Source organism: Solanum verrucosum, unplaced genomic scaffold (genome assembly GCF_900185275.1).
Source record: "Solanum verrucosum unplaced genomic scaffold, falcon-dt-bn FXZP01000205.1, whole genome shotgun sequence".
Taxonomy (NCBI): Eukaryota; Viridiplantae; Streptophyta; class Magnoliopsida; order Solanales; family Solanaceae; genus Solanum; species Solanum verrucosum.
Window position 1 is genome coordinate 1,438,861 of NW_026019950.1, and position 15,356 is coordinate 1,454,216.

The window sequence follows — 15,356 nt, forward strand, 5'->3', positions numbered from 1 at the left end:
GGAATGTATAGAGTCGAATTTAAACATTGAAATTTTTATTTAAGAATGGAGGAATATCAATCATCTTACCATCACTCATGTTAGTATGTTCCTAACTTTTGATACATGAAACGAGGAAAAGTAGAGGTTTTGCTTCACTATTTTTTAAAAATTTATTTTTAATTGATTATGATTTGTATTTATCAAATTCATTGCTCAAATGATAAAGACGTAACAAAAATTGGATGTTGAATGTGGTATTTATTATCGCTTGAATGTTGCAATGTCGCATCACTTTTTTCGTCTGATATTTGACTTTCATGTCGAAATCTAATTAATCTGAATCCGTGTATTTTGGACATGAACGTTAATGGACACGAGGATAGAGCAAGTGAAACGTGTCGTTCGAATGGAAGAAAAGATATCACCTATCAATTCATTTTTTGAGGCGATGCTATTAACATAAATTTATTCGTACTCAAATTTATTTTAGAAAGATGTATGCGTTGGAATAAGCTTAAATAGTTTGGAAACAATTTTGATTGTTAAAAAAAATAATCTATTTCAACGGATAAAGACACTCGGACATACATAACATAAAATTACACTTTGAAAGGGTAGACAAATAGCTAGAGCAACGGGTTCTACATCGAACCGGATTACAAAAAAAAAGAAAAATAGACCATACTATAATTGTCTTCTCATGAGGTGTGTTTGAATTTTGATACCTAAAAACTGCTAAGTAATTGTTGGACAAGTGGACAATGTTGGGTGAACCAATTTTTTTTTAATAGAGTCTGATCAAAATGTTGACTAGATAAATATTGAAACTTCTAACTAAGGATAGAACAACACAAATCATCTTACTATAATCTATATTGGCATCTCTTGATAATACATATACTAGATAACCATATTTCTCCAGATTTGATTGTGTAAAGATAAACTATTTAGTATTTTTTTTACCTTTGAAATCAAACGAAATGTTCCTTAGCTTACTTCGTTGGCAAATAGATGACATCATTAAGTGGCAACTAACATAGTTATCTTTCTTTATTTTCTCAAAATGAAAACTCACTTGTCATTCGTCATTTCAAACCAATAATTATTTTAATTGATATTGTGAATTTTTTGACGTTAACTTCTAATTTGCCAGTTATGTTTGTTCATGTGAATTTAATTAATTTCATTTTTTATTTAATAATTATGATGGCTATGTCAGCTTGTGTTTATCAATTAATTACACATGATATGTATTACCTCTCATTAATACGAGTATCAAATAATTCTATTCGACAAAGATCATTTATAAGAGAAAAAATCATATGATACTTTTACCTCTGTTGAATTTAAACATGAAAATATCTGATTCTCAGTCTATTAACTTATTATTAAGTCACACTCGAAAGTTTTATGTAATAACATTGCCTTTCTTTATTTTAAATGCTTTTAAGTTAGAATAAAAATAAATTCAAGTTCTAAAAGAAAATTTAAAGTGGATAAAATTGAGAGAACAAATAAATTACATGCTCTATTGCATTAAATAGTCACACTCGAAAGTTTTATGTAATAATATTGTCTTTCTTTATTTTAAATGTTTTTAAGTCGGAATAAAAATAAATTCAAATTCTAAAAGGAAATTTAAAGTGGATTAAAATTGAGAGAACAAATAAATTACATGTTCTTTGCATTAAATCGCCAATATGCAACTTCACATTTGAAACATTGATTCATAATTATAGGCCTGTCTTGTAATTATATTTTTAAAAAAAGTCTTATAATTATGCTAATGAGAGAAAACCTTAGGACTCTTTGTAAATATTTTTTTTAACCATATATTTTAGGTTCCTTAATTTTTAAAATATACCTTTTTCTTACCATATATTTTAGGATTCCTTAATTATTCATTTTTCTGATGCCTCTGTTCATATATTCTCCTTTTATCATATGTTTTGGGACTTAATTATTAATTTTCCTAATATATCTATCATATCTTAATAATCAAATTTCCTAATACCTCTTCTCATATTTTTTCTCTTATTATATATTTTAGGACTCCTTAATTATTAATTTTCCTATTATATCCGCCATATAATTTAATTATAATTTTTCCTAATATTCTACCATATATTTTAATTATTAATTTTCCCAATACCTCTTATCATATATTTCAGGACTCTTTAATTTCTAATTTTCCTAATATACCATATATATTAATTATAAATTTTTCTAATACTTCTTATCGTATATTTTTCTCTTATCATATATTTAGAACTCCCTAATTATTAATTTTCCGAATATACCATATATCTTAATTATAAATTTTCCTAATACCTCTTATCATATATTTTAGAACTCCATAATTATTAATTTTCCTGATATATCTACCATATTTTTTAGGACTCCTTAATTATCATTTTTCCTAATATATCTACTATATATTTTAGGATTCTTTAATTCTAAATACTATAGAGATAATTAATTAGTAATTTGAGGAAAATAGTAAATAATAATTTTATCTATTGTAGATATTTTAATGAAGGGCAAAAAGTCAGTCAACATTTCTAAGGAGCTTCATACATCTAATATAGTATCGATACATATAAAACATATAATTTAAACTATTTGTTGATTTTTAAACTAATAATAAAAATATTCTTATTATTTTGAAGGTTTGTCATTTCAAAATTTTAATTAGATATATGGGAATTGAATTCAAACATACCGTGCAAATCGGTATTGAATTTTGAAGGTATTTAACTAAGTTTATAAGCTAATGGGGCAAAGGATCAAATATACCCTTGTACTATAGGAAATAATTCAAATATACCTCTCATTATACTTTCGGTTCAAATATACCCCTTCCGTTATACTTTGACACATATATACCCCTAACTTTAACAGAGGGACACATGTCAACTTAGGAATCAAATAACCCACACCCCCAATTTTAAATACCTAATTCTTTTGAAATCCACCCATTTAACCCATTCCCTCCGCTGACCCGGTTTGAACCAAAACCCATTTGCATATATAATCATCTTCTTTAATTAAAACTTCTATCAAAATCACTAATGATGCATTAGTCCAAAAGAAGTCTCATATGTTAAAGTGGATAATAATGAGGTAACAAAGCATTATCCCGAAGTGCAAGAGGAGTCCATTGAGAACAGTACAAGACTCGAAAAACTTTTCAAAATCAAAATAGTCTTCCTCCTGTCATCACAGTGCAGACATGCCTTTACTAGGAGAGGAACATTTGTTAGAGATAAAACTCATTGCATGGGTGAAATTAAAGGATCTCAACTTGGGGCATTAATTTCCACTACATTTGAAACTTTGGAAATTTCCAGCACCAACTTCTCATGGAAAAGAGATATTAAAGTTCCGAGCAATTCAAAGAGATTGTTAATTACATAGTTCTGGATAATTAATCTATCAGATCCTTGAAATTCCAATGGAGGATGTATTTAGCAATTATGAAGAATGCTGATTTTGGGAAGGTTTTAAAAGAGAAGATATTCCACGAAAATTGATTTGGTTCAAACCGGGTCAGCGAAGAAAATAGGTGGATTTTAAAAGAATTGGGTATTTAAAATTGGGGATGGGTTATTTGATTCATAAGTCGACTTGTGGCCACCGTTAAAATTAGAGGTATATATGTGCCAAAATATAACGGTAGGGATATATTTGAACCAAAAATATAACAAAGGGTATATTTAAACTATTTCTTATGATACAGGGGTATATTTGACCCTTTGCCCTAAGCTAATTGTATGAATTTATTTATGTGTTTGGTAAATCCTTCAAGTGCTTATAAATTAAAAAAATCAAAAGTCGTAAAGTAAAAAAATCACCCACAACTTATAATTTTTTAACTTATGAATATTTTTAGATTGAATTTATTATTTTATAATTCTAAAAAAAAATTATAAAACAATTTTTTTTACTTCTTCTCCGGTGCATAGCCGTCATTCATCTTTTTCCGTACATAGATACTATTAAATCTACAAAACATTAAGGACTCATTCGATGTGAGGCATAAGGTATAAAATTATAAGAGAAAATATATGATTATTTTATCTCATGTTTGGATGGAGGTATTAGGTAGTCATTGAATTAGTTATCATACCAATTTTGCCATAGTGATGAGATAAGTTATCTCAAATACATGGTGGAATTAATTATTTCAGAATAGTTATCATGAAATAACTTGTTCCCAATCAAATAACCCATAAGGGTGTATTCGCCCTTTCATTATACTAAAAGAATAGCTTATTTCCATTTTTATCGGATAAATACATCAATTGTTTATTATTTATTTCAATACTTTCATCTAAACACGTAATTATTTAATTATAAAATTTGTTTCAACACTGAACATGTTTTTATTGGCTAATTCAAACATGCTCTTTATATGAAAATTAATAGAGTGTTCGATATAGACATCTTCTAACTCATTTAAATGTTCGTTTAATATTCTTTTTTTTTACCTCTTCCTAGGAACTTCTACCTTTTTACTCCATAGTTGACTCAAACCCACAACTTTAGGATTGAAACTTGAAAGCGAGGAATACCGAGTAACTTCCTCTTATCACGTTTGGTTAATACTCAAAGTGCTATAAGCTAAAAATATATAAAAACCATAAGTTAATTATCCCAAACTTTTTTATTTTCAGTTCATGAAACACTTTTAATTTAACCAATCTTTTTTACTATTTTATCCCTAATATTTTTGCTAATTCCCAAAATACATTTTATGAAATATAATCTCTTTACATTTTCCATTCCACCCACCATTCATCCCTGTCCTTGCAAAAATAATAATTTTAGAATTATAATTTTTTTAAAAGAAAATATATTAAGAATGATGTTTTATTCATTTTTTTTTTTCAGAAGAAGAGCTTATCAACACTTTTTATCAAACATGTCAAAGTGTTTATTATTAGTTTCAACACTTATTATCGAATATATCAGACTGTTTATCATCACTTTCAACAGTCAACACTTTGATTCAAACACGTAAACACATAAAAGTCTTACCAACACGTAATACTTATCGGCTACGTATAATCAGCTTAACCCAAACAGAATCTCAACCAGCGTTTTCCCATTGTAATCCTGTGAAATATTCACATCCGTGACTCGTGATCGTGAGCATAGCAAACAGCGGGAATTTTGCCACAAATTAAAACTCAAATTTAAAGGTATACTATATACTGAGATTGGAGTATAGAAGAAGTCAAGGTAAATAAAGAATAAGTGAAGTTAAAACTCACAAGGCGTACAGGATTTTTGACTTTTGAGGGAAATAATCAGTTGCTGAGTTAGAATACAACACTTCCCATAGTGCTCGAGAATTGTATAACTTTCAGAACAACCTCTTACAAATCCATTGCTCAAATGTTACTATTTCTAACTGTACGTTTGAACTTCAGCCTGCCCTTACCATAAATATACATTTATGCTAGCTTCATATTTCTGGCACCTTCGGTTTGTCCTCGAGAACTCTCTGACAAAATTGATTTTCCCTTACTATCAGAAATTCCTAAATCATCTGCTTTTTTTTGTGTGTTTGGATGCTCTAAAAGCTTGAGCTGGGTTTGCAGAACCTGATCACAGATACAGTATATACCAGTGGCATAATTGAATGAGAATTAAGCTCAAAGTGAGAGATTAAATGAATGCGTTACAGAAACTAGAGAGAAAAGTATCCTAATCAAGTATAACGCTGCCACGTGCATGATCACATGGTATATATCACATATCTGATATCTCATCTCATCCACCTATTAGCATTAAAATACCCCCCGCCCCAAAAAAGAAAAAGAAACTGAAATGAATGATAAGATAACTAAGCAAATAAAGCAAAGCTTGCAATGTCTAGAAACAGTACTTAATTTTTCCAGAATATTAGTTGGAAAAATCTACACAAACATAGGTGAGTAGAATTGAACAAAAGACCACTTTGAGTTTCATGCATGTAGAATTGATTTGTCCATTGGAATTACCAACTCTTTTACAGAGTAATACCAAATGTATAATAGAGGCATAATAGATAAAGATATCAATATCAATCAAGCAGAGAAACTTAATACCTCAATTTGTTGCTGTAAAAGTATCTTATGGGCCTCAAGTTGAGCCTTTGGAATACCAAGGTTGTAAGCACCTGGATATTGAAAAGGGAAAAAACCAGATTGTGGATATTGAGCAAAGGGCATATTTGCTAATTGATTGTGCGATAATTGTTCATTCAATGCCCGTTCCCCATCTGAGAGCACATTGGCAGAACTGCCCACGGGACTATAGGAGGGAGGAACTGGAGCATATCCAGGAGACCTGCAAGCAAGACCCATTGATTCAATTTCCTTCCAACAGTTAAGAAACCTAACAAGAAATCCAGACTCCCTCTTCAACTGCCAAAAAAAGAAGGAAAAAAAAAACAGGAAGGGGGTGCACAGTAAAAAAGATGAACTTGAAGCAGCTACCTTCCACCGTACTCTGCATTGACAGTATATCACAGAACAAAGAACTACAAGTCAAAGACAACCCCCTTGTCAGTCATGGACAGCTAAATGAGCAGCTGTTAATAGGAGGTCCAATAGTTCCTAAGAAATTGACCCAAAATGAATGTATAGGAAATGGCCCACAATCAGACTAGAAATTACATCACAATGCATAAAGGCATCTAAAAATGAATTGTGAATCTGCAAACAACGTCTCTTGTTAGCATCTTACAGTTTCATGCTCACTTTATCTCAAACAGATTTAAATTTGACTTTCCAAACTAATATGATGACACTTGAAATGGGTCTTTTTTAAATGTTCATTGAGGAGTATGCAAGAAGCACAACTTACTTATTGCAGTTTCGTAAAAATTGGAATAGGAAAAAAGAATCCCGGAGGTAAAGATGTAACTTCTGTACCATGTAATATGCTAACAGAATTTTCTTTTTAAGAAAGATATTAATTTGGTAAGCACAAGAAATGAAGGTTCAATGTAGCCATCCAATAATAATAGCAACACAGGGACGAAGAGAGAAAACAGGAGTTGACTTATCCAGAGAATTTAAGAACAAAAACCAAAACAGCTCTAAACTGCATAAAAGAGTAGTACAGTAACAGATTGCCTAGAGTGTGGACGAAGCATGTATAAAAAAGCTGAAACTCCCTCTTGCTCATTTCCAAAATGAAATCCTATCTAATTTTACCCTGCCTGTATAAAGTTCCAAAATTACTTGTCACTAACAAGTAGGCTGAAAAACGAATATAGAGAGGTATGATTCAGATTTTCACATCTGTAGGATGAGGAAAGGTCTAATCAATAAGCAAAGCAAATAATCAATAGTGCATGTACATAAAAAATAAGAAAATCCATACCACGCTAGTGTTGGTACAGAAGGATAAACATAAGACTTCTCATAAACTGCTGCCGCTGCTGCTGCAGCTTGGATTCTAGCTTGGTGCTGGCTAACATTATTACTTGGCGTGGTGTTTGCTTGCGAACCCTGAGATGCACTTGCGGCACTTGATCCATGGCCTGAGAGAGAATTAACAAAGGGTTCAATAAATATATATAACTGCCACACTCATCCATTACAAAAAAACATAAAAACATAAAAGTGTCCCTTCTCGGGTTTGGCTCTTCCAATGAGAATTTCAGCCTTTAGGGAAAAAAGCTAGACATACAATCACCTTTTGAAAAAGAGAAAAAGATAGAAATACACTCCACAATCAGTGACAACTACCAAATATAAACCTCGAAATTAGAAAAAATTATAAAATAAAAACTATCCTCAAATGTCTAAGAAAATCCACCTTTGATTTTGAAATGACCTGTTATCAACTTGATTCACACGTTAGCACTTAAGCTACAATTTGATGCTCAACACAGATTATTAGCAGGGGCGGATCTAGTAAGGCCCAAGGGGTGTCACATGACACGGCTTCATTGAAATTTTTTGCTAAATATACATATATAATTAAAAGACAACAAAAGCGATATATATTTTACAGTGATAAATTTTGACACCATAGGGCGCGCAGCCCAGTTGGTTTTAGTGTTTCAGCTGTCCACGAGAAGGATGCGAGTTCGAGTCTAGAAAGATTTTTTTTTTTGTACATTTTAGGAGCTTTTATGTTGATTAGTGATATATTTTCTTTCTTTCTACCTTTGTTTTATCTTTTCTTCTTTTGCCTTTTATTTTTCTTCTTTTGGTACTTCAAAATTCAAATAAAAAGAAAATATTTAGCACTATTATTTCTAGTGAGATTATTTTCAAAAGCAAAATTTATCCAAAAAAAGTTAAAATATAAGTTTTTATTTTACTTCATGGGAAAGATATAATAAGTATACGTGAATTGCTTTAGTTATATACATATATATATATATTAAAAGGTGACACTGCATGCAAAAAATTCTGCGTACGCCACTGATTGTTAGCAATGAATGGATGACTTAGCCTCCAAGTCCTAGTGCTAAATATAGTTGACAAAGTCATGTAGATTAAGACTATTGAAGATAAAAGTCCATTGTCTCTCACTCAAAGGAATTGACTTATTTTAGTTTATACAAACATGGGAATAACTACCCTTCATGAAGGGAGTTGAATTGAAACCCCTTAACCAGAAGATTACACTATGCAAAAGGGTAAAAATAATTTATTGCATGTATACAAACTGTTGAATCCCCTCCACACAGGTTCATATTTTAGGTGTGACATCTTCTTTTTTTTCTTTTTCTGAATCCACTTACTCAAATCCATGTGGCTATGCCACTGGACACTAAAGTATGATTAGCGGAATGTGATCAAGCTATAAATTATACCTTGTTGCACATCTGGTCGTGATCCTGCCACATTTGTCCCATTTTCAGTTGGCACAACAAGGGCTCTGCAGGTAGGACAGGTGTGTTGACGCTCTAGCCATGAGCGGAGGCAATGCACATGAAACAGATGCCCGCAAATAAGTTTCTTAGCAGTGGTCATCTCCTCACGACAAATGATGCAGGTAGCATCACTTCTGCATAAACATAGAAGTAACTGATTAAGAAAGTTCTCAAGGAACAAAAAATATACAAACATTAGAAGTAAGCAACTTACGCATTGAGCTCTTCGGGTGTAGCATCTGGAAAACGGTCATTCATATTTGAAGTGATCTTCCGATAGCGTACATAATCGGCAACTCGACTCTTGAAGTTGCGGAATGTCTCATAAAGCTCCCGAATCAAATGCAGGGGCACACCATAGTTCCTACAAAGTACAATTAAACAAATAATGTGAGGAGTTTCAATGTAATGATAACAAGAGCAAAAGGAAAAGAACAGGCCTAATAGACAAGCCTGGGTCAACAAATAAAAAGTAACATCAAGTCATCAACAAGGACAAACAAGAAGAGCTCCTCTATCAAAAGTCAAATACAGATCTGCAGAACACTCAACAAATGTCGCACACCAACTTGACTACAGCTATGTATACTTGAGGAACCTTAGTAAGGCTTCAGGACAGTGTGCTTCCCTATTTCTACATGCCCCTCATAAGGAGACAGTATTAAAAAAAGGTGAATTCTTTACACCCCCTCCCCCACCCAAATAAAAAGAAGATGATAAATTGCCGGCTGCTGCAGGGGGGGTTTCTTTACCAAAAAGTAGGTCTAACTATACATGAAGCAAAATGTGTTCCAAAACCTCATCATAAGATGTAAAGACCTCCAGGGGGGAAAAGAGAAATGACATACTCAATCAGGTTCATTTTAGAATTGGTTTACTAACAGAAAAGTACTAAGCACATACAATACAAGAAATGAGCATGCTTCACTGTCAGATATTTCATAATCACAAATGATAACTTCCATTAGGGTAGCTAAATAACTGGGTATCCTCTGCCCATTCCAAAACATAGGCAACCCCACAACTAGTGGCCACATAATGTGCAGACAGAGATCTAACAGGGATTATATGCCCAGATACTTGACAGAGATCTAACAGGGACTATATACCTATATATGTAGCACATTTGGTTTCTTTATTGTGAAATGTGGCACATTTGGTTTCTTTATTGTTAAATGTGGCGCATTTGAGTCAGAGCAAAGACAGCCCATTATATGACCGCTGATGCAAGGCCAATTTAATAACTCTCAGTTCATCGATACAACAATCTCAGATTCTGTATATTCTGAACTCTATTCTAAATCTTGTGTTGGTCATGCTAAGTATAATAAGGTCGAGGACAGCTTTTTTTTGCAACAAAGTTGGCTGCTACATATCAACAATTAATCTCTAGAAGGAATTTTTTTCCACATATAGTTAAGTAAGGAGTTTATCATCAAATAAATGGATGGATGGATGGAAATTTCTACAAGTATGGCAGCTTTTGATTACATCAGCAACTTTATGTTAGGGAAGAATGAAAGCTTATATATCCAGAAGAGAGACACTTCTATACACTCTTTTTCCCAATCTGCAGAAACACCTCTATACACTTATGAGTAGAGAAAAATAAACTGCAAAACTTAAAATAGACTTACATGAAAATCACCATGAAGAAGCACAAGTAAAGAGACAAGTGGAGCAAGTCTCGGATAAGTTCTAAGTAGAAAGTATAGACAGGCTTATTCTCCCATTGTCCTTCCATAAGCATGTCACTTACGTAGAAGACATATTTTACAAAAGTTGAGACAGTTGTTGTTGCAAGTATCATGTACCTGAATCATTACCAAAAAGAAGTTGCTCTTCATTAGGGAGAAGGATATAGGATACTGTTAACATAATCAAACTGCAGTAAGGGAAAACAATACGAGAAGTAATCAAGTTCAAGAATATATTTCCCAGCAATTACAAATATGATACATGAATCAGGCAAGTGTTAATAAATTCATTGATATAACAATGTAATTATGTACATGAAAAAAGATTTCTAACTAAACAGTGAGTCATTTATTAAATTATACCTTATAAGATATCAACCCTAACTAAGAGAATCGAAAATTGGGTGTACTAACATCTTTACCTTATTAAGATTTATTTTTACATGAGAAATGAGACAAGACTGCAATTCCAAGAGACTTGACATCAATCCAGCCTAATGATAGACAAAACAGGCTAAACCCATATGAGCTATAACATTGCAGTACTAACAAGTATACATAAACTACAGCAGTTTGCATCAGCTTTGAAGATAAACAGAGTAAGAACTGCGTAAAAGAAAATAGCACACGGAGATCAAAAACCTAATTTCACCTTTGCCAACGTGTCAGCACACATAAACATGATACATCCCCATGCCCCAACCAAGTGATTTTGTAAGGCATAAAACATAAACTATGGAGGCCCTTGGTCTAATAAGATCACTAACATCTCTAGTTTCCCTTGGAATATCACTGATAATCAGGAATCTAGTTTATAAAAGTAAAGGACTAAACAAAAAGTAAATGGGTGTGATTTTTTGTTCTTTTTCTTTTAGTTTCACAGCGACAGGGAAAACACCACTAACTAGCAGTGGAGCTCAAGGAGCACATATTAACCAAAAAGAGAGCAACAACAGTGAGTAGGAAGAGTTTGACTTACTCAAAGGCAAAGAAGAGAGAAACAGATGCCTGCCTTGTCTGTATCAAATAGTTCATGGAGTCGTACAAAAAGAGACTGTCTATGAAGAGGAGAAAGCCCAGGAAGGATACTATGCGAATGTGGGACAATCTAGTAACAGTAGGAGTTGTTTCAATGTACTCAACTCTCTTTTGAGCCAACCAGTGCAAACCCTTGATAAGCAAGAGCGCAGTTACCATTGCAAGAAAGGTCACAGAGAAGTCCTGCCGGAAAATTGTGATAGCAAAAAGTATTTCCATGAGTTCCCGCCAAGACTGCTCGTTCAGCCTCTCCACCTCAGCCTCTCGAAGGGGACCAAGGAAAATTTTCTTTGTAATCTGCCACAAAATGCACATGACAACAAGACCCATATTGAGAAGAAGCACAAGACTGATCTTGGACGTCGACAGATAAACCATTGTTGGGTAGAATTGTCCTCTGCAATTAAAAGCATGATAAATAACAGCCAGTGTAGCTATTAAGCTAAGCCCCGCATAAGTTTGTAACCTCATCATCTCCTCTAATTCCTGTCAATAACAAAAGTTTCAATCAGATCAAAAAAGGAATATATGTCTATCCATACATTACGAGTGTTGAAGGTTCCACTTTTAGGGCATTCCAACAAGACCAAATATCAAACCTATGCATATTTTTAGATCGATTCCACCAAATATTAGGATACAAACCTAATCACAAAAATTAGGAAACAGCGGTAATAAGTTTAAGGATAATTGTGAGATTTATAGACCCTCTATGACCCAAAGACATCATCTTTCAGTAAAGTTTGAATGAATTGGACCCGAATAAAGCAAAATTAATGGATATAAAGAATTCGTATAGCTAACTCAACTAATTAGGGATATGATTGATTGATTGAAGATGGAAACAACAAACAAAGTGTTGCCAAACCCTATTACTTTTGAAATGCTGCATAGATCAATTTACCTGTGAAGATTCTGTATCGTTGCGAAGATCTGAATCCTTAGCTATTCACAATTTCATACATGAGTACCTGAAGAAAATAAATTTGGTAGCCATGGGAGAAGGTGAATAAGGAGGAGGAATCGTCATCGAGGGAGACTTAGCCAATTGGTATTTGCCACGTGGGCATTTACAACGCACAATTTGACCCGACCCAGTAAATAAATCGGTTAGAAAACACAGAAACGGTTCTCGACATTTATTTAGTTGTTCAAACTCTAGGAGGCTAATTTTGGGGAAAAAATAATTGTCAACTAAAATATATTTTTTTGTATGTTATTATTTTATAAATATTTTTTAATATAAAAAAATAATATATATTTAACTAACGGATATAATTTGACTGAACGGTCAAATATGTTACTTGCTCATTTTTTGTCCCTTTTATTATTTGTCTATTTTTTGTCGAGACTCTTCCATCTTCTTTATTGTCATGAGATTCCGCTCTTAACTCGAATAGTAGAACTCGGACATGATAGATTTCTCATTTCAAGTTAATCAATTTAATGATCATATGAAGCTTTCACTAGAATTTTCTACTCTAAGTTCAATGACCTGACACTATCTAATTATTATAATTAATAGATCCATAACATGCTTAAGGTCATCTCTTCCAACATTTTCTTACTTCTATCCCTTTGAATAGCAAAGTTATCCACGTCTAGTAAGGTCAAAAACTTTACAATATTGTTACCATAAGTCTTTTTCTTTTCAAATACTCAGCATTTTCCTCGTTTTATGTAGCACGAATGAATTCAATATATATCATTAGTAAGCTTTGACCTCTTAGTTTCTTATTTGATTTGCAATATAATTTAATGGTGCATTTCATTTTAAGACTGAATCAATTAAATTGTGATTTGTAGATATTTAATAATCGAGTCTAAATAATTCTCAAACAAAGCACAATCTATAAATATGTGATTTTTTATTTTTAAATTATGTTTGCACACAAAATATATAATCTTTCACCCGTTCTCATTTGATCAACCATCTAAAGTAGTTGTTTTTGTACTTGCAATCATAAAGTAAAAGTACCCTTGAATGTTGCTAAATTGTGGAACATTTGTCCTCTTAAGGCACTTTACAGTGAACATCTAACAACTCGAGATAAAATTATTTGATAATACTTTCTCTATCTACAATTTTGATTGAATTTCAGTCCTACTTTATTTAATTCAAAGTTACAAACATATTGTATCAACATTGTATTCATGTTGTACGATATATGATATTTTAAGTTCTTTATGTTATTATAATTGTATAATTTTTTTTTTTAAGAATATTATATAACAATTTTATATAATGGTGTTCTAAGTCATATTAAATTTTCAGAAACCAACACGTGTTCTATACAAAATCATACAATTGTAAAGATATTTCATATATATTTTATACACGATTTTTTTAAAAAGACTTAATGTAAATTTTATATAGTTATATACACATTTCATATCAATTTTATACAGAGTTCCATACACGAAATTTCTAAACATTGAGTGAATTTTTGTTTAGTGTTTAAAAAAAAGGAAAAATTACAGAAATACCAATTTTAGTTTACTTATTATCATTATCCCCTATAAGTTTTACAAATCTCCAAAATCCCTCATTTTCACGCATTTGATTAATGTACCAGCGCTTATATTATTGTATCTCGCGCATCAAATTAATGTATCAACGCTTATATTATTGTATCTCACGCATCAGATTAATGTATTAGAGCTATGAAAGTGCTGATACATGCGCGAGATACAATAATATAAGCGTTGATACATTAATCTGATGCGCGAGATAAAACTTCATGGGTTAAAGCCCGTTTTAACGGCTCTAGGTAAACGTGATACGTCTCATAAATGGGCAAATCACATAAATCCCACTAGTTTAGGTCTTAATTATTAAGATTCCCAATAGTTTCAAATATTACTTCCTCTACCATATTTTATGATTAGGATACATGAGTCTGAATCTATGAGATACATGTATCTGTCGAATTTTAAAATTGAGATACAAAATTTATTTATTTAAATTAATTGGTTGTAACTTATTTCCTTAATTAGAGGAGTAATTGAGGATTTTCAAAATACATAGATAATTAGTTTAATTTTATTATTCTTTGAAATAGTAAATTCATTAATATTATTAATATAAGATAAAAACATGTATATCTTGGTAATGTAATTTGATTAATTTCAAATTATTACTCTTAAAATAATAAATTCATTAATTTGATGTATCTATTATCAATATATGATGTATCCAACAAACTAAACATTTAGATACATGAGTGCCATACAAGTACATTCATATGTATCATAGAAGTATCTAACATTAATTTCATGTATTTGTTATACGTATCTAGTATTAATTTTATGTATATATATATATATATATATTAATTTAATGTATCTTTTATATGTATCTAGTATGAATTTGATGTATCAAGTATCAATTGTATATGTTACATCCAAAACACATGTATCTCAAATACATAGTAAACATATACATCTAATTATGTGTATCTAAATAAGCAATATACAAAAAGAAGAAGCATATACATTTAATTATGTGTATCTAAATTTCATACGTTTTATCCAAAAACATGTATCTCGAAGACATAATAAGCATATACATTTAATTATGTGTATCTAAATATGAAATGTAGTTGAAACACATGAATCTATGAACAAATCACGACTGTATAGTATCTGTCGTATCATTAATATCATTGTGTTGTTAAAAATCATGTATCCAAAATTTAATATATAGTGGATACATATACATGTTCAGATACCCCATTACTAAAAATACAACTCGG

General features: G+C 31.4%; 1 protein-coding gene across 1 annotated transcript; it reads right to left on the reverse strand.

Moving 5' to 3' along the window:
• Nucleotides 1-5,155: 5,155 nt before the first annotated feature.
• Nucleotides 5,156-12,696, reverse strand: LOC125813938 (ERAD-associated E3 ubiquitin-protein ligase HRD1B-like). Its single transcript, XM_049493419.1, has 8 exons — nt 12,506-12,696; nt 11,543-12,087; nt 10,504-10,680; nt 9,081-9,230; nt 8,807-9,000; nt 7,360-7,519; nt 6,078-6,318; nt 5,156-5,591 (listed from the first exon to the last, which is right to left on the reverse strand). The coding sequence occupies exons 2-8, from the start codon at nt 12,073-12,075 to the stop codon at nt 5,442-5,444; spliced, it is 1,605 nt and encodes a 534-aa protein (XP_049349376.1). The 5' UTR covers nt 12,076-12,087; nt 12,506-12,696; the 3' UTR covers nt 5,156-5,441.
• Between the last annotated feature and the right edge of the window lie 2,660 nt (nt 12,697-15,356).